This window comes from Eubalaena glacialis, chromosome 3 (assembly GCF_028564815.1).
Source record: "Eubalaena glacialis isolate mEubGla1 chromosome 3, mEubGla1.1.hap2.+ XY, whole genome shotgun sequence".
Lineage (NCBI taxonomy): Eukaryota > Metazoa > Chordata > Mammalia > Artiodactyla > Balaenidae > Eubalaena > Eubalaena glacialis.
The window spans coordinates 182,196,473-182,215,300 of NC_083718.1; the positions used below are offsets into that span (position 1 = coordinate 182,196,473).

Here is an 18,828-nt window from a genome sequence, read left to right on the forward strand (position 1 = left end):
CTTTTCACACATCCTCCCGGTGCCCTGAGCATTGTGCTGTTAAAGCCGAAGCCAATAACAGAACAATAACTAGAAAATCCCTGAATGTTTGGAAGTGAGGCAACATACTTCTAAAGAACCCATGGGTCAAAGAAGAAATCAATGGGGAGGTTACACAGCATTTTGAAGTGAAAGGTAAAAACCACACAGCACATTAAAACTTGAGGGGATGCCAGTAAAGCTGCACTTCTAGGGAATTGCCACAGCTCTAAACACATATATTAAGAAGAGAAAGGGTTGAAAAATCTTAGCTTCCGTTTCCAGCTAAGAAAAGAACGGCAAATTAAACCTAAAGAAAGTAGAAGGAAGGAAATGATAAAGACAGAGCAGAGAACAGTGGAAAAGGCGCTGGCCAGGTCAAGCCCAGGGCTTGGGGTCAGGCCCTTTGTTGATGCAGACTCACCCCACAGAGCTCACTGTCACCTCCCCAGGGACTCTTCCTTGATCCCTCCAGGCTGGGGTAAATGTCCCTGCTCTGTGTGCCCATGAGTTCCTGGACCTTCCCCATCATATCCCCCACCAGACCCTGGCATTGTCCTGGAGGTGGGGGACAGGGGTCAGTAAACAGGCAGAGATGTGAGTTCTGGGACCCGACCCACCTCAAAAGGGGGGTTAGCCTAGCGGTAAAGTTCAGGGGCCGTGGAGGCAGCCCCTCTGGTTTTGAAGCCACTGCTAACTAGCTGTGTGGCCTTGGGTAAGTTGCTTAACCTCTCTGAGCCTCAGTAAAGAGGGAATAATAATATCCATAGGAGTATGGATATCCATACTTATCCATAGGAGTCCACGTGGATTAAATGAGCAACTGTGTAAAGCTAGGTGGGAGGGCCTGGAACTTGGGACACGGTTGCTGGAGTGGCTCCTGTCGCCCTCCCGTGTATAGAAGCAGCATTGTGCCTGGCACACAGTAGGTGTTCAGAAAACATTCGTTACCTGAAGAGAGGACCTGGCTCACAAAAGCAAGAGCCATGAGGGCTCACTCAGGGTGCGTTGCCCTCAAAAGGCAGTTTGGTTTCCCCAGAGCTGACTCCTTTGTTCACTCCCCCTTGGGGGAGAGGAAGGACCCCAAGGAGGACTTTGCTGGCCTGTCCCTCCCAGAACAGGGGTGATTTGCGTGAGATTTGCATTTCATTTACATATTCCTCCCAAACCTCCCACTAACTCTCCATTTGCCAGAACCCACCACATGTGTCCTTTTGTAGCCCCTAAAGGACTAGGACCAGGCAAGACTGACTGGAGAATCTTATAGGAGGAGCCACCCATGGTTTCCCCACTCTGCCCTTTGCCGCATACCAGGATACTCTTATAAGGGAAATACTTCAGGTGTCTGTTTCGGGGGGAGTCAAAGACCACTGGGAAGGATTTGTGAGGAGCCTCGATGTAGCCAAACTCCATCTCATCCTGGGAGGGGAGAGAAAAAGACCACAGTGACTGCCTCAGTATAGTATTAAGAATGGGTTAATCCCCCCAGGCCCGGGGCAGGGCAGGGCAGGACAGTGGATCTTCCCCAAGACCTGGAGGGTGCAGGGGCCAGGGAACAGAGGTGGAGTGAGGCCTCTCAGGACCGCAGCCAGAGGAGGACTCTGCCTGGGACCAGAGCACTTGGAGGGAAGCAGGAGAGACTGGGGCGATGCAGGCAGTGGCGGGGGGGGCGTTCCCCCAGACTGCATGTCCCCCACCCTAAGTCCTGGCATCCAGGCCGGCCTGGCTTCTCTAGGGAAACGGAGGCCGGTAGGAGCCTGCGCAAGCCAGCTTTCCCAAAGCCAGTGTAAAGGACGGGGTTCAGGCCTCCCGGGCTGCCCTCCTCTCCCGGATTGCTCCCGCACCCACCTGGATCCAGCGGTCATTCCGATTCTCAATCCAAGGGCAGACGATCAGCTTGCAGTTGGCTTTCGACGCCAGGTCAGACACGTCTTTCAGAAACTTCTCATTTGAGCCATGGGAGTCTACGACACTGCGAAACACAGGGAGAGGGGAGCGAAATAATGACCGCTGACTGTGGCCTTGGCCTCAGGGCCAGGAGGCAGGGGATGGATGCGGTGGCCTTGGTGCGGTCTGTGCTAGGCCCCGTGTGGCCCCTGGGCACAGGGGTTCAAACCCAGTCTCTGCACTAGAGAGACTCATGGGCTAATGACAGAGACAAATAATGTCCCCAGATCACATCAGGTGGCAGGTGCAAGGGGAGGGACAAGCCCGGGGCTGTGGAGCCCAAAGGCAGGGCACCAAAGTCCTGGAGAAGGTGACTGGGGACTGAATCTCACTGGTTAAGGTGGTAGTGAGGGGGCAGGTAGCCCCATCTCCTCCTGTTTCTCACAACTGGCCTAAACAAAGGAGTCAGGGTGGGGTTAGTGAGCAAACAGAAAGAAAGTGTTCCCTTCTGAACACCTGGGCCCAGCTCAGCAGAGCAAACCTGTTTGGCCACACCCTTCCTGGCCTTTTGACTTATGTTCCAAGTCATCTATGGCCCTTTCCAGTGGTCCAACCTCTGATGCAGAGGCCCGGAGTAGCCTTGCCAATCCAGGCTCACCTGCCCATCAAGGGGCCTGACAAGGATTCTGAGAGATGGCAGAAGGACCAGGGACCCGGGTTGGGGCAGGGCTCACAGAGGATTTTGGAGTCTGGGTCCCAAGTTCTCTGCAGGCCCAGGAGTACACCCACATCTGAGCAAGGCTGGGTCTCCTGCAGCTGCCAGCAGTCTGAACGGGGCCTGGCCCCACTGCCTGGAATAAATCCTAGATGTTCTGGGGCTGCTACATGCAGGACAGGGTAGGGCAGGTGTGCTGGACTTGAGCCATTGACCTCAGCCAGGGCCTTAGCTGCTCAGAGCAGGTGGGGCTGACAGGCCCAAGCCAGCCTGCTGCTATCCTATTCCCAGCTTGTGTCCGTGGGTGCCTGCAATGAATCCGTCCAGTATGAGTGCAGGGCCAAGCCTGGTACAGCATTCTGTTCCTATCTCTATGAGTCCAGAGACGGTGGGAGAGCTGCAGGAGGGGCGAGGCCTCACCTGCACACATACAGCTCCAGGGGGCATTGGGTGTTGGGGGTCATGATCCAGGGGGCCACGCGGAAGGTCACGGTGTCTGTGAAGTGGGGCACCTCAGGCAGGGTCTGGGGGGAAAATGAGGACTCAGTGGGCCCTGCAGGGAGCCCCATCAGGCTTCAAGACCCCGCAGCCCCCAGCCTCCCAGCCCTGGAGCCTCCAAGCTGGTCCCTGAAGCCCCTCATCCCCTATCACAGTCCCCAGTGCCACACATACCTTGGTGTCCACCAGGCTGACGCTGAGAGAGACCAGCCCCAAGAAATGAGCATCGGGAAAGGTGAGCCCCTCCACGTAGAAGCTGATCTTCCGCTCCCCCGGATGCCGCTCCACTTCGTAGGACAGACGCCAGGGCCCCAGCACATGCTTGTAGTCTGAGAGAGAATTCCCACCTACGGGGAACCAGAGTCAGCACTGGGGGCCCAGTGCTGGGACAGGGGTGTGGGGCTGTGAGGATGCAAGGACAGGAAACCCGAGGCCAGGAATGTAGAGGCAGAACCACCTTTGTGTTAGATCTACTTGGACTCCTCTCCAGCTCTGCCATGTGCAAGCTGTGTGACCTCAGCTCAATGACTCAACCTCTCTGAGCCTCAGTTCCTCATCTGTAAAATGGGCTAATATTATGTTTCTCATGCGGTCAGCGTAAGCTTTAAACTAGATAAGGAAGTAAAAGCAGCTGGCACAAAAGGTGAAAACAACCTAAATGTCCATCAACGGATGAATGGATAAACAAAATGTAGTATGTCCATATGCTGGCATGTTATTCATCCATAAAAAGGAATGAAGTATTGATACATGCTACAGCACAGATGAACCTTGACATTATACTAAGTGAAAGAAGTCCGACACAAAAGGCCTCATATCATATCATTCCATTTGTACGAGATGCACAGAATAGGTACATCCATAGGGACAGAAAGCAGATTAGCTGTTGCCTAGGGGTGGGGGTTGGGGGTTGGGGAGTGACTGCTAATAAGTACAGGCCTTTATTTGGGGGTGATGAAAATGTCTTAGAGCTAGAAATTTTGTGGTAGTTACCCAACATGGAGAATGTACTCAATGTCACTGAATTGTTCACTTTAAAATGGTTAATTTGGGGACTCCCCTGGTGGTGCAGAGGTTAAGAATCCGCCTGCCAATGCAGGGGACACAGGTTTGGGCCCTGGTCTGGGAAGATCCGACATGCCGTGGAGCAACTAAGCCTGTGCACCACAGCTACTGAGCCTGTGCTCTAGAGCCTGTGTGCCACAACTACTGAGCCCACATGCCACAAATACTGAAGCCCACGCGCCTTAGAGCCCCTGCTCTGCAACAAGAGAAGCTACCGCAATGAGAATCCCGCTCACCACAACGAAGAGTAGCCCCCGCTCGCTGCAACTAGAGAAAGTCCGCGCCCCTCAACAAAGACCCAGTGCAGCCAAAAATAAATAAATTTATAAAAAAATAAAGTAAATAAAATAAAATGGTTAATTTTATGTTATGTGAATTTCATCTCAATTTTTTTAAAAAATCGCCTGGCACCTAGTAGTTCTGGCCCGTCGCCTTTTCCCCTCCCCTGAGGGTTGTCTGGGAAGCGCCACCCTGGCACGCTCTTACAGCATGAAATGTTGTCAGCTCACTTACGGAGACTTTGCTTATGTTCTGGTATCACAGAAAGTGTTTCCAAGCCGGACTCCTGGGTAACCTTCCACCATTGGAACATTCTGGTCCCTACCAGGCTCATTTAGCTGGGACAAGTTCTGAGTCAGTTTGAACAGAGGAGGATGAAGCGGAAGAAGGAAGGGGCAGGAGAGGTCTCTTGTGATTTATGAAAATGTAAGGGCACCTCAGGGTTAAGGATTAGTGTTTTTGCTGGGGGTTTTTTTGTTTTTTTTTTAATCCACAGACTTTGATTAATAAACTGTCAGAACAACTGGATTCTGAAGGCAGGCCTGGGCCTCAGCTTTGCTAGTCCCTGCCTCCACCCCACCCAGCCTGGACAGTGCTTGTTTTACATCGAGAACTCATTCCATGCTAACCGACCAGAGAAAGGATGGGCTCGGGAGAAAGGGCAAGGGTAGTGGAAAGAAGAGGGGCTTTGGTGCCCAAGAGACTGGCTTTGAATGCTTGCTCCATCCCCAACTGGTTGTGTGACCTTAGGGCAGTGAATTCACATGTCTGAGCCTCAGTTTTCTCCTCCATAAAATGGGTCTAGTTTGGGAACCTCTTTCTTGGGCGATATGTCGTGTCCTGATGGAGTGGCTGTTTGTAAGTGGTAGTGAGAGTTACAAAATGATGATGGAAGGAGGGAGAGAGGTGGATAAGAGAAGAATGGTTTGGGAAGCAGAAGATGGAGCAGGAAGGGAAGAGACCCCTCCAGGCCACTCACCCCTAGCGCAGAAGACCCCCACTCTCCTGGAATCAGAAAGCGGCACGTTCAAGACCAGCTTGTGGCTGTCAAAGAGCTCATCAGGGCCATCGCAGCTCAGCACCATTGGGGCCATGTCCTGCAGGTCTGGAGAGAGTGGTGCCCATGAGACAATCCTGCTCCATCCCACACCATCACCCTGGACGACCCCATACACCCCTTCTGGTGCTCACCATCCAGTGATGTCAGCTGGGTGTTGGCGAGGTCGATCCCCCTGGACCTGAGACTATCCCGGTCACAGTTTACCAGCAGGACAGCCCCATAGCCCTCAGGGCCCCAGCGCCAGGTTTTCTGTGGCAAAGCAAGAGGCCTTAGGGTCAGTGGGACCCAGGGGTCTCTGGGAAGGGGTTCTGGACATGGCTAGAGCTGTCTGCTTTGTTAACTTGGAGACTTCTGTATTCTGGGTTTGCTTAAAGATTTATAGAGGGATCATAGATTTGGGGAATGGAGTTCCAGGTCCCTACACCCAGAGCCACTCCATGCTTGTGCAGTGAACAACTTGAACAACAGCTCCTCCCAGCCATCACACTGGAAGAGGAAGGGTGATGGCGCCAAAACCAGAAATGGCCTTTGCCAATCTGCTGAGCTTTGGTCCTGCCAGCAGACTAAGACTGCCTCGCCCTGACCTTGATGGGGCTGGAGAATTCCTGGGAGACTCTCCCCATCCCAGTCCTCTCCTGGGGCCTGTCTCACAGTTTTCTCTGACTTTCACTTGAGATCCTGCAGTCCCTGCAAGATAGTCTGAGCTGAGAGGTGGGGAAGATGGCTGGAACCCTGCCTCTGTGATCAAAGCTCTTCCTGATGTGCTTCTTTTTTTTTCTTTTAATTTATTTGCTTATTTATTTTGGCTGCACTGGGTCTTAGTTGCGGCACACAGGATCTTTGTCGCGGCATGTGGGATCTTTAGTTGCAGCATACATACTTCTGATTTGCGGCATGCGGACTCTTAGTTGCAGCATGCATGTGGGATCTAGTACCCCGACCAGGGTTGGAACCCCAGGCCCCCTGCATTGGGAGTGCAGAGTCTTACCCACTGGACCACCAGGGAAGTCCCCTTCCTGACGTGCTTCTACTTTATCCCCACTAGACTCTGCAAGGCAAGGCTTATTTTCCCCATTTCAAAGAAGAGGGAAAAGAGGCTCTGGGGTGTGAACCCCAAGTCACATAGATGGGATTCAAACTTGGGTCTGGGGGACCTTACAGGACCACTGCTAACTTATATGGCACTCTTGTTCACCCCTCTGGGTAGATGTTTCTCTGTACAGGGCCCAAGACATGATTTATATCATAGGCCCCACCCACGACCTTGCCCAAGCAACCTTGTGCAGTGAACAACCTGCACAGTCATCCGTGGCAGCCCTACCCCATCTTGTCCACAAAGTCTTATATGTGATTCAGGCTTCCTCTCTGGGGTCTTTCCCTGAAAATCATATCTTCTACCCTCCCAGGATGGCTTTCAGATACATCTGGTGGGGTAATGTCTTGAGCCCACCCCATCTTCGTGCTTACTCTTCAGGATCTGTCAGTCACTTGACAAGTCACCTACCATGCTTGGGGGTCCAAATACAGCCCAGGAAATAGAAAAGGCCTCAAGAAAAAGAACCAATCCCAGTTCTAAGGTGGCACGAGAGACCCAGAGAGGGTAAGCTGTTTTCCAGGAGTCACACAGCATGTTGATCACACAGTGTAAGTTAAGGCCCATTCACGCTGGGAGTCCTCAGATGGCTTCCCTATACTGTTGGATACCACAGACCCTAGGAATCCATCACCCTTCTGGAGGAAGAGCCCACTCCACGCCAGGACCACCCCCAGGTTTGCCTGTCAACTCTGCCATCTTGGGGTAACCAGGAGAGTCCCACCTTGTCACCTTGGCTCCTCTTCACCTTGCCCGTGCGGCCCGTGTCGACGTCGAGGGAGATGTCTGCAAAGAGATGTAGAGGGACTACCAGGGCTCCCCGGTCCCACCCTCGCACCATAACGTCCAGGTCGGGGCAAGCTTCGGCCCCCCCACAAGCTCTTGAGAACCAGGAAGCCCTGTTCTGGGGACCACACCCAACACCTGAGAGGCTCTTGTGGCAGCCCCCTGTGGTTCTGGGCATTGGAGGGACCCAAGGCTTTGGCTCTTGAATTTTTGACTCATCTATGTGGGCTGAATTGCTAGCTCTTGGGGGCCCTGACTCTGGAGGTCGGGATCAGGCCTGAGGTTCTAGGTGCTGGTTCTGCGGTTCTCAGGGCCAGCTGCCGGGGTCTGGCCGAAGGTAGCATGTGGCTCTCCATGGTTTAGTGATGTCTTGAAGTTCCAGTGAGTGTGATAGGCAGACTCTGGATGAAGGAGGCCTATTGTGGGTCTAGCTGGTGACCCACGGGCAGTGCAGTTTCCAGATTCTTATGGCCCTAAGTATGGCTGGGACTCCACCCCTGAGGCTCTAGAGTGGATGAACCGCCTCTGAAGAAGCCAAGCTCCTCGATGGGGGAGGAAGATGTCCATGGGCCTTGCCCTTGGGGGCTCCCCTAAGACCGTCAAGCAGCCAGCATGGAGGGGTGGATGTACGGAGAGCCAGGGAGGTGGGACTTACCGGCGCCAGTGAGGTAGAGCACACTGTGGCCCAAGGCACTGTCCTTCTGCCGCCCGAAGTAGGAGACGTTCACCTGTGGGGACATGGTCAACCCTAAGCCAGCACGGCTGCCCTTTCAGAGATGGCTGTGACAGGGGGAGTGAGGGGACACTCCGGCGGCCCTGCTTAGAGGCAGGGGAGGCATGGGGGGCCCAGCTACTCCCTGCTGCTGAAGGCCCAAGGCCCACGGGCTCCCGGCTTGGATCCAGAGCCCCCTTCTCCAGCTGGAGAGGCTGTGGATGCCTCCTCAGCTCCCAGGGCTGAGCTGAGGGGCAAGGAGGGCCAGACGGGGTGCGGGAGGATCCCAGAGGGAGCAGCTGGACCCTCAGGAATCCATGGGGATGTCAGAGAGAAAGAATGAGGGAAGGGACAGCTGTCACTAGGGACAGGCAAGTTATTCAACCTCTCTAAGCCTCTGTTTCTTCATCTGTAAAATGGGAACAATGACCACCCCCCACCCCCACCCCATAGTAGCAGCCCAAGCTCACAGAGCTTTCCCCATGCCTTAGAACCCATGGCCAGGACTCGACCCGGGCCATCTCAGTGAGCCCCCAGGATGACCCCAGTAGATGGGGCTCAGAGGTAGGATTTGAGCTCCAGGGCCCCTACTCTCAACAGCTGCACAGTCCCCACCTTTTTGGTGTCGTTGGAGAAAAGGCTGAATCAATGAATCAGGGGTCACTGTGTGTGTGGTGGGTGCCTGAGGGTGAGTGAGAAGGGTACCATCTGTGAAAGAGAAGGCTTCCTGCTTCCTTAGGTGGGAGACACACACTCTGGTATGTACCTGTGTCCACGTGCGTGCATGTGTGTATGGGTGCTGCCGAGGACTCCTGTCTGCACAGGAGTTGGGGGCTTGTTTGGGGTCTGTGTGGAGCTGTGTTAAAGGGGGCGTTTGTGAATTTGAGGGGGCGAGCAGGAAGGCTGTGCTTTTACGGGAGCATTCGTGTATGTGTGCGTGTGACGTTGGGGCATTGGGGTCGGTTTGCATGTTTGGGTGTCTGTTGAGTTGTATCAGGATGTGTCGCGTGGACGTGGGTGGCAAAGCCTTGTGGGGTTTGGTTGAGTGGGGGTGATGTGTGAACGGGGTATGCTTTGTGGGGGGCTCTTACCTTCTGTGGGGAAGTAGCCTCTTACCTTGAGATCGTTTAAAGCCTTACTGGCTGCGTCCACAGATATGATCACGTCCACGCCGGCATCCAGGGGCCAGTGGGCCTTGTCTGTGGGCTCTGTCACCTGTGCTGTGTTGTAGACCGTGAAGACCTCCACCCCGGAGCTCCCAGAGACCCTGAAGGTCTCAGCACCCTTGGGCACATCACTGATAGAAAGGAGAGAGGAGAGCATCCGGGGGCTCAGGAGAGAGACCAGTGGGGTAGTGGGCTGGGGCTACCCGGCTATGCAACAGCGCCCCCTAACAGCTGGAGTGGGGAGCGGCGGTGGGGGAGGGGGCCACTGGCCAGGAGACCAACCTGGTTGAGCCCCAGAGCTCCATCCCAGCTCTCCACTGATTCCCATGTGACCCACCCTGGGCACGTCGTCCCTGGGCCTCAGTCTCCCCATCTGCAACATGAAGGGCTTGGAGCAGAGCAGTGGCTGTTGAGCTCTGTTTTAGTGGCAGAGCCCTTTCAGTGGACTTTGCGTGGAACCCCAGACAGAAGAAGGACAAAAGGGAGCCGGGGGTGGTGCCGAGCCACGGTGTTTAACCCTTCCACTCCCACCACGGCCCCTGAGGCTCCAGAGAGCAGAGACTGAAAACCTCTGGACATCCTCAATCCCCCCCCTCCCCCAAAGCTTCCTGCTTTTATGCTTCCAAATTCTCTAACCCAACAAGAAATCCATTCGAGACCACCTCTCACCTCCTCCACTGCCACCCCTGCACCCACCTAGAGTGCTGGGCAGCTTCCTAAGCCCACCTGTGCCCGCTCCAGTCTGTTCCCCACTCAGAGCGGATCACGTTGTTCTTATGCTCAAAAGCAACGGTTCGCATCACACACAGCAAAGTCCTCACAATGGCATACAAAGCCCCTCCTGATTTGCCCTCTGCCATCTCCCGGGAACCTCCTCCACCCCACTAGGCTCAGTCCTCACTCACTCTGCTCAAGCCACACTGACCTTCCTGATGTTCCATGAAGCTGCCAGGCTGTCCTGCCTCAGGGCCTTTGCACTGGCCGTTTCCTCTGCATAAAATGCTCTTCCCCCAGATATCCACAAGGCTCACTCCTTTACCTTCTTCACGGCTCTGCTTAAATGTCACCTTCTCAGTGAGCACCCCCCGCCCATCACTCTATTTAATGTTACACCTTGTCCCACCTTCTCCCACACTCTCCTTATCCCTGACACTCTGCTCTGATTCTTTTTTGTTTGTTTCCTTGTTTGTTTTTAACATCTTTACTGGAGTATAATTGCTTTACAATGTTGTGTTAGTTTCTGCTGTGTAACAAAGTGAATCAGCTATATGTATACATATATCCCCATATCCCCTCCCTCTTGCATCTCCCTCCCACCCTCCCTATCCCACCCCTCTAGGTGGTCACAAAGCACTGTCTGCTCTGGTTCTTAATCATACTGTTATGTATTGTCTGTCTCTCCTGCTAGAAGGTCAGGTCCACCAGGGCAGAGAGTTTTGTCTGTTTTGCTCATTGCTATCTCCCGGCACCTATAACAGTGTCTGGCGTGTGGTCAGTCTCATAAACACTTGTTAAATGAATGAATGGATTCAGTTGCCCTTAGTCTGCAGGGGGATTCAGGCCATTCTGCACCCAGTGGTACAGAACTTGACTGAGGCCATACCCTGCAAAGTTCTCCCCGTCTACCTGATATACCACATCCACCCAATACTCCAGAGCTCTGGGCTCCAGAAATGGGGATCAGGAAGCCCTCAGTCTGCCAGGCCCCAGCCGGGGGCACCCATCTTCTGGGCCTCCACGCTACTTCTCAAGCCACCAGCTGCTTCCAGCCACAGCAGGTAGGGGCCAGCCTTCCTGGGCCATAGACTCAGAGGGGATGCTCTGCAAACTCGGGCTACAGGGCACCAGGAGCTAAGCCAGGAGGACCTCTGGGGGGGCGCTTGTCCTTCTTCATCCCCTGAATAAACCTGAGCTGTGTGCCTCCCTGTCCCAGCCCTGTGATGGGCCCCATGGTTCCATGAGGCCCTTGGCCATGTGGAACACACACACTGGAGGGGAAGTCGGACGAGGGAACTACATGTCAGGGCTCCCCACTGCCGTCCCCCAGGACAGAGCCGTCAGCCTCAAGGCCACCACCCAAGGTCAAGTCAACTTGCAAACATCCACCCTACTGCAAAGACGCCACGGCCAGAAGGGTCCTTTGATACATCCTCCTGCCTCCATCGTTTCCTGTATCCCTGAGAAACCACCCAAGTATTAAAGCCCCTGGAGAAACCAGACACCCCTCCCAGATCCCCACCGTGGTCACTCAGTCCCCACAAACAACTGCCCCCATTGACAATGGTGGTGATGGTCGTAGTTACAACAGTTCCAAGTCCCACTCGGGACCTGGCTCTCTGATGCACATCATGACCCCATAAGGCAATTATTATTCTCGTTTTAAAGATGAGGCTGGGGTGGAGAGGGGCCCCTGAGCCCTGCAGGCTGCTGGCAAGACCCACAGGCCCTCACCCCACTCCTGGCCTCACCGTCCTCAAGAGGCACTTTCAGGCATCTTCCCACCTTACATGCCCTTTGCCTTTGTTTAGTCAGTTGCCATAGGAACCCAAGTCTCCCAGACTTAGAACCCCCATTTTCCATCTCCAGACTCAAAGCTGTCTTTTGAACATCTCTTTAGGGTGTCTAACAGGCTTTTTACATTTAACGTGTCCAAAACGAAACTCAGTTCCCCACTTCTGCCCCGTCCAAACCTGCCCGGGTCAGGCCACATCATCGGATTCATCCTGGCCTTCTCTCCTTCCCTCGAGCTCACATCCAGTCACCAGTGAACCCTGTCAGCTCTCCCTTCACAACATCACCTGCTGACATTCACATCTCTTCCACGCCTAACGCCCTGGTCCAGGCACCAGTTTTTTCCATGTGGATTTTCACAATAGGCTGGTCCCCCTGCTTCTTCTCCTGCTGCCCACGATCTGGTCTCAACACAGCAGCAGAGGGATCCTCTTAACACAAAAGTCATTCAGCATCCCTTCTGTTCACAGCCTTTCCCCGGGGGCTCTGCAGTCTGTGCCGAGTTGGCTGCGCCCTTCTCACTCCTGCAAACCCAGCTCTTGCTCTCCCTCCAGTTGCCAAGCTCCCTCCTGCCTTCGACCCTTTGCACTTGGGTTCTCTTCGTTCACAAAGTTCAGCTCCCGAGCATCCGCTGGGGGCTCCGTGCCTCATTTCCTTCTCAAAGGTCTTCCCTGACTGCCTTATTTAAGGCTGTGTGACATGGGTGACACCATGAACCCCACATTCCCTAACCCCATGACCCAGCTTCATTTCAACCCATGGCACTTGTCACCTGACATGTCATGTTTATTTGACATGTTTTTCTCTTGTCTGTCTCTCCTGTTTCTCCCTCTAGAATGTGGGGAACTTTTCCATTTTACTTTCACTAAAACTACTGTCATCTCAGCACCCAGCGTGGTGCCTGGTGTGGGCAAGGGGTACAAGAAACCCCTGTTTTATGGATGAGGGCAAGGCAACCCAGGAACGTGGAACTGTACCCGAGCAAGAACCTATGGACCTTCCCGGGACAGACCCCCGCCTCCACCATGTCTTCTGCCTGCCTCTTGTTTGTAATTTTAGCCTCCTAGGCCTTCCCCAAGTTCCAAAGAATAAATTTAATCAGAAAAATGAGAAAATGCAGAAACAATGGAAAACAGCCAAGCAAGACAAAATAATAATAGTTTAGCCATTAACAAAGTCAAGGATCTTTAGTTCCTCCTCAAGGGCTATAGATAATATTGTGAGCCACGTCCTTTGAGCTGTTTTGCAGATACTGAAGCCCCCACCAGGTGGAAGAAGTTAACTGTATGCTGCTCACAAGCACATAGACCCCAGACCGGTTGGAACCAGAAGGTTGATGATGTTGACTCCCAATTACCACACCACCAACCAATCAGAAGAATGTCCACGAGCTGATCACATACCCCGAAACCCTCTCCCTCACCCTGTCTTTAAAAACCTTTCAATGAAGTTAGAACACTCCCTCTCATACACAAAAATAAACTCAAAATGGCTTAAAGACTTAGACATAAGACATGACACCATAAAACTCCTAGAAGAGATCGTAGGCTAAACATTCTCTGACATAAATCGTACCAATGTTTTCTTAGGTCAGTCTCCCAAGGCAATAGAAATAAAAACAAAAATAAACACATGGAACCTAATCAAACTTACAAGCTTTTGTACCGCAAAGGAAACCATAAACAAAACGAAAATACAACCTAATATTTGCAAACGATGTCACCAACAAGGGCTTAATTTCCAAAATACACAAACAGTTCATACAACTCAACAACAAAAGAACAAACAACCCAATCGAAAAATGGGCAGAAGACCTAAATAGATCTAAATAGTTTCTCCAAATAAGAAATACAGATGGCCAATAGGCACATGAAAAGATGCTCAACATCGCTAATTATTAGAGAAAGGCAAATCAAAACTACAATGGGGTACCACCTCACACTGGTCAGAATGGCCATCATTAAAAAGTCTGCAAATAACAAATGCTGGAGAGGGTGTGGAGAAAAGAGAACCCTCCTACACTGTTGGTGGGAATGTAAGTTGGTGCAGCCACTGTGGAAAACAGTAGGAAGTTTCCTCAGAAAACTAAAAATAAAATTATCATATGATCCAGCAATCCCACTCTTGGGCATATATCTAGACAAAACTATAATTCAAAAAGATACATGCACCTCTATGTTCATAGCAGCACTATTCACAATAGCCAAGACGTGGAAGCAACCTAAATGTCCATTGAGAGATGAATGGATAAAGAAGATGTGGTACATATATACAATTGAATACTACTCAGCCATAAAAAAGAATGAAATAATGCCATTTGCAGCAACATGGATGCAACTAGAGATTATCATACTAAGTGAAGTAAGTCAGAAAAAGATAAATACCATGTGATATCACTTATATGTAGAATCTAAAATATGACACAAATGAACCTATCTATGAAACAGAAACAGACTCACAGACATAGAGAGCAGACTGGTGGTTGCCAAGGGAGAGGGGGGTGGAGGAGGGATGGAGTGGGAGGTTGGAGGTTAGCAAATGTAACCTGTTATATAGAGAATGGATAAACAGCAAGGTCCTACTGTATAGCACAGAGAACTATATTCAATATCCTATGATAAACCATAGTGGAAAAGAATATAAAAAGAATGTATATATATATATATATATATATATATATATATGTATGTATAACTGAATCACTTTGCTGCACAGCAGAAATTAACACAACATTGTAAATCGACTATACTTCAATTTAAAAAATATTGGAAAGAAAAAACATACCCCACAACCCTCTCCCTCACCCTGTCTTTAAAAACCTTTCCCTCAAAGCCATCAGGGAGTTTCGGTCTTTCAAGGACTAGCTGCCTGGACTCCTTGCTTGGTGCCTGCAATAAACGCTGCCCTTTCCTTCACCATAACCTGGTGTCAGTAGACTGGTTTTTCTGTGCACAGGCAAGCGGACCCAAGTTTGGTTTGGTAACAGAATGGCTTTCCCCAGACTGCCCAGCTGGCAGGTTGGTTGAGCTGGAATTTGAATCCAATCTGCTTGGCCCCAGAGCCCTTGCCCACACACCCCAAGAGCAAGTAAGCATGAGCCCAGGGCACCCAGCTGATGGCAGAAGGGTTTCCAGCTCCTGGGAGACCCCTACCCCCACCCCACTCAGAGACTGTCATTGCTGACACAGCCCTTTCAAGGGGAGCAGGATTCCATGGAGCCAATCCCCAGCTTTGGGCAAAAGATGACATTTCCAGGTCACAGCCCTGGCCTTACAACCTCTTATATGGAGTGTTGGTAGAAAATAATAATAATAATCGAAGATGAAGGAGGAGGAGGAGGAGGAGGAGGAGAAGGGCTACCAGGACCTTTGGAGCCCAGCCTGGTCTCCTGCAGTCTAGATCGACCTCCAGCCTTGCTCTGCAGCTCACACCTACTTCACCCCTCTCTGGGGTGCTGGGATCCTGGTCTCAGCTTCTTTCTCCCCAGCAGGTGCCAGGTGAGTCCCTACAAGGAGACCTTGGGGAAAGGAGACTTCCTGCAGGAGGCACCTGATGGGCAAGGCTGAGGCCCAGGGCAGGTCTCACCTGCCCTCTGGGAGGGGTCTGTTCGGGTCCTAGCCCCCCTGCCTTCCAGGCCCCGTCAGCCCATCCAGGTCATTTCCCCTGTGCTGTCTCTCAGGGTGGAAAAGGCGAGGGGAGCTGAGGCTATCCCAGCAGTAACTTTGCAGTCTGTGAGGCAGGGGCTGCTGCTTTCCGCTGGCTTCAGAGCTTGGCAGGTTGTGCCAGGCAGGCACCTGGCCACCTTGGTTCTCATTCCCTCGGCATCCTACCCCCTCCCCTGCCCCCGGCCCTGGGGACAGGGTCCACCCTGCCTTTCCTCACCTCTCAGACTCCCTGATCTGTGGGTGGGGCTGTGGATTAAGGGCTGCTCTTGGGGGCTGTAACAAGCAAGTGTGGGAGTTGGGGTGAGCCCCGGGCTGCCCCACAGTGGGATTTGTCTCACTGGTTTCCCCAAGCTGCTCTGTGGGTTCCTCCCAATCTACGCACCGTAACCACCCCCAAACCCCACCACCACCCTCACACACCCACCCCACTCCCTCCTGACCCCGGCAGCTGCTTCCCTTTGGTTGCGTCTCATGATGCAGCCCCCAGACCCAACCAAACCCCGGTATGCAGCCCTGGTTCATCCCCAAACTCAGAGTCAAGTGAGGAAATGGATTTAAAAACATTCCTTTACTTTTTTTTTTTTATAGATTTATTTTATTTTATTTATTTCATTTTTGGCTGCGTTGGGTCTTCATTACTGCGAGCGGGCTTTCTCTAGTTGTGGCGAGCAGGGGCTACTCTTCGTGCGGTGCACGGGCTTCTCACTGCGGTGGCTTCTCTTGTTGCAGAGCACAAGAGAAGCACAAGTGGAGCTAGGATGAGAAGCTGAGTCTGTCCAAGTCCAGAGTGTGGGTGCTTTACCGCCACGCTGAACTGAATAAGGGGCTCAGTTCATCCTGCCAGGGCCCAGAGAGGGCCAGTGGCTTGGCCCATGCCAGACAGCAAGTCAGCGGCAGAGCCAGAACCAGAACCTAAGTCTCCTGGCTCCCAGTCAAATGCTTCTGTCCTCAGTCAGCAGCACAACCTATCATGCAGGGCCTGAGGTTCTGAAATTACCTTCCAGAAATAGCCATCCCCTGGGATGAGAACAGGGGTCTGGAATCGGGAAGATAGGGGCTCACTAGAGACCTCTTCCCTACTCTTTTTTTTTTTTTTAAACAAATATCCATGAGATGGATGCAACTTTATTTATTTATTTATTTATTTATTTTTGGCTGTGTTGGGTCTTCGTTTCTGTGCAAGGGCTTTCTCTAGTTGCTGCAAGCAGGGGCCACTCTTCATCGCGGTGCGCGGGCCTCTCACTATCGCAGTCTCTCTTGTTGCGGAGCACAGGCTACAGATGCGCAGGCTCAGTAGTTGTGGCTCACGGGCTTTGTTGCTCCGCGGCATGTGGGATCTTCCCAGACCAGGGCTCGAACCCGTGTCCCCTGCATTGGCAGGCAGATTCTCAACCACTGTGTCACCAGGGAAGCCCTCTTCCCTACTCTTGATGTTAAAGCAGAGTTACCAGATAAAGTACAGGATGCCTAGCTAAATTTGAATTTCAGCTAAACAGCATTTTTTTTTTAAAAAAAGTATGTTCCATGCAATATACTAAAAAAAAAGCATTTTTTAAAATCTGAAATGTAAACTTAACTGGGTGCCCTGTATTTTCATTTGCCAAGTCTGGCAACCGTATGATAAAAGGGCAGCAGAAAATGGGATCTCTGTTGGCCACCCAGATGCAAGAGAACCAGCCCCACGCCAGGGCCCCCGGCATGACTTAGAGCCAAGGTCTGGCCTCCCAGGGCTCCTGGCTCTCCCTCCCCAGCCCCAGGCCACTGCCCCAGAGAGGGAGGCAGGGAGATCTTCTGGGGCAGAGGCTCCCCTGAGGCCAGGTGAAGCTGGGCCCAGCGCAGATCCCACCTTATAACAGACCTCAGCCCCCACCTACTCTGGGAGGGAGACTCCCACCTTGACTGGCCCCTCCCCATCTGCAGGGGCTCTGGTCCCATCCGATCCAGTAGGGATGGAGCTCATAGAGAGTGTGTCGAGTTGGAAAGACCCCCAGAGACCCCCAAGACCAACTTCCTCAATGGCCAGGTGGGGAAACTCACACTGGCCAGGTCCCTGGACCTCCATCTGGGTAAAGCCAGGCCAGGGAGGATTGGGACCAACAGGGGAAGCTGATGCTTCCACTGCCCCTCAGGTGCCATCATTGCCATAATCGCCATCATCCTCCTGGCAAACACAAGCCCCTGGCTTGTTCCAAGTTCTTTTCCTTTATTAACAAACACATTGAAACATAAGCCCCAGGCTTATTCCACTTCTTTTCTTTTATTAACACATTGAATCATTCCCTAACCACTCCCTCTTGATCCCAGTTGCCCTGGCTGGCCTTCTAGGATCAAGCTGCACCACATACACTGCCCCTCCCCACCTCAGAGAGATGGGTCATTGGCAAGAAATTGAGGGCAAAATCAGGGGAGGCCAGTCCTGTCCCCCGTCTTGAGCAACAATTCATTCTGATGCTCCACACAAGTTCCACTGGGATGTCAGAACGCAGAACCCAGACCCTAAAGTCTGGCCCCAGGGCTCAGAGCTGGAACCCTCATCCAGTGGCTTGAGGCCAAAGACTTGACCCTGGTGCCAGGAGCCAGAGCCCCAGGATGGACCTGATAACCTAGTCCCCCTGCTCTGCTGTCAAAACAACCTCTTGCCAGCATCCTCCAATACGCCCCATTCGTCCACCAGGCGCCCACCCCGTTGCCGCGGGTCCTCCAGCCCAGCCCAGCCCTCTGCAGCCAGGTGGGTGCTTTCGGCTCTCACCTGTGAACATCCACGTACGTTTCGATTCCCACCACACACACAGCGTAGGTGGGCTTCTTCAGGGACAGCTGCACAGCTCTCTGTGGGGCCATCCTTTCCCCCGGACTCCAAGCCTCCGTGCGCCCTGGCTTCCTAGCTCCTCTCCCAGGCACCTCGTCGCCAGGAAGGAGCGTGAGTTCTGAAGATTCTGTGCTTTCCTCCTCCCTTTTAAGTTCACACGATAACCTGATTAGCCTGCCTGAGCCCGGTCCCCACCTCCTGGCTCCATGCCCATCCCTCCTCGCTCGGGCCTGTCAATCCAAGAGGCTGAGGGAGGAGACACCCAAGGCCTCCCTGGGGGATGGGGAAGGGGGGATCCCTGGTGGAGCAGGGCTCAGCTGTCAACAGAAGACAAGCTCCCCAGCAGCCCCCGTCCCCCTTTCTCTAGCTTCACCTCTATCCTCAGACTCTCAGTGCCTGAATCCACACGGTAACGATGTCAGCATTTTCTGAGGGCTCTGTGCTGGCTAATCTTATTCTCTTAATTCTTATTCTCTGTGCTTGCAGATCTTATGTCATACACTAAGGGATCAGTTAGCACATAAAAGCACGGTGCAATCAGACTGTTCCGGCTCTGCCACTTAC

At 52.7% G+C, this 18,828-nt stretch overlaps 1 protein-coding gene across 1 annotated transcript in view; it reads right to left on the reverse strand.

The window, feature by feature from the left end:
• Positions 1–18,347, reverse strand: part of LOC133088921 (protein-arginine deiminase type-1-like) — a 28,861-nt gene extending 10,514 nt beyond the window's left edge. The window contains exons 1-10 of the mRNA XM_061187061.1: positions 18,205–18,347; positions 9,230–9,410; positions 8,057–8,129; positions 7,340–7,401; positions 5,654–5,771; positions 5,442–5,567; positions 3,293–3,465; positions 3,041–3,144; positions 1,867–1,990; positions 1,330–1,437 (exon numbers count right to left, since the gene is read on the reverse strand). Of these exons, the coding sequence (XP_061043044.1) occupies positions 1,330–1,437; positions 1,867–1,990; positions 3,041–3,144; positions 3,293–3,465; positions 5,442–5,567; positions 5,654–5,771; positions 7,340–7,401; positions 8,057–8,129; positions 9,230–9,410; positions 18,205–18,296 (1,161 nt within the window). The 5' untranslated portion in view covers positions 18,297–18,347. The remainder of the gene's footprint in view (positions 1–1,329; positions 1,438–1,866; positions 1,991–3,040; positions 3,145–3,292; positions 3,466–5,441; positions 5,568–5,653; positions 5,772–7,339; positions 7,402–8,056; positions 8,130–9,229; positions 9,411–18,204) is intronic.
• Between the last annotated feature and the right edge of the window lie 481 nt (positions 18,348–18,828).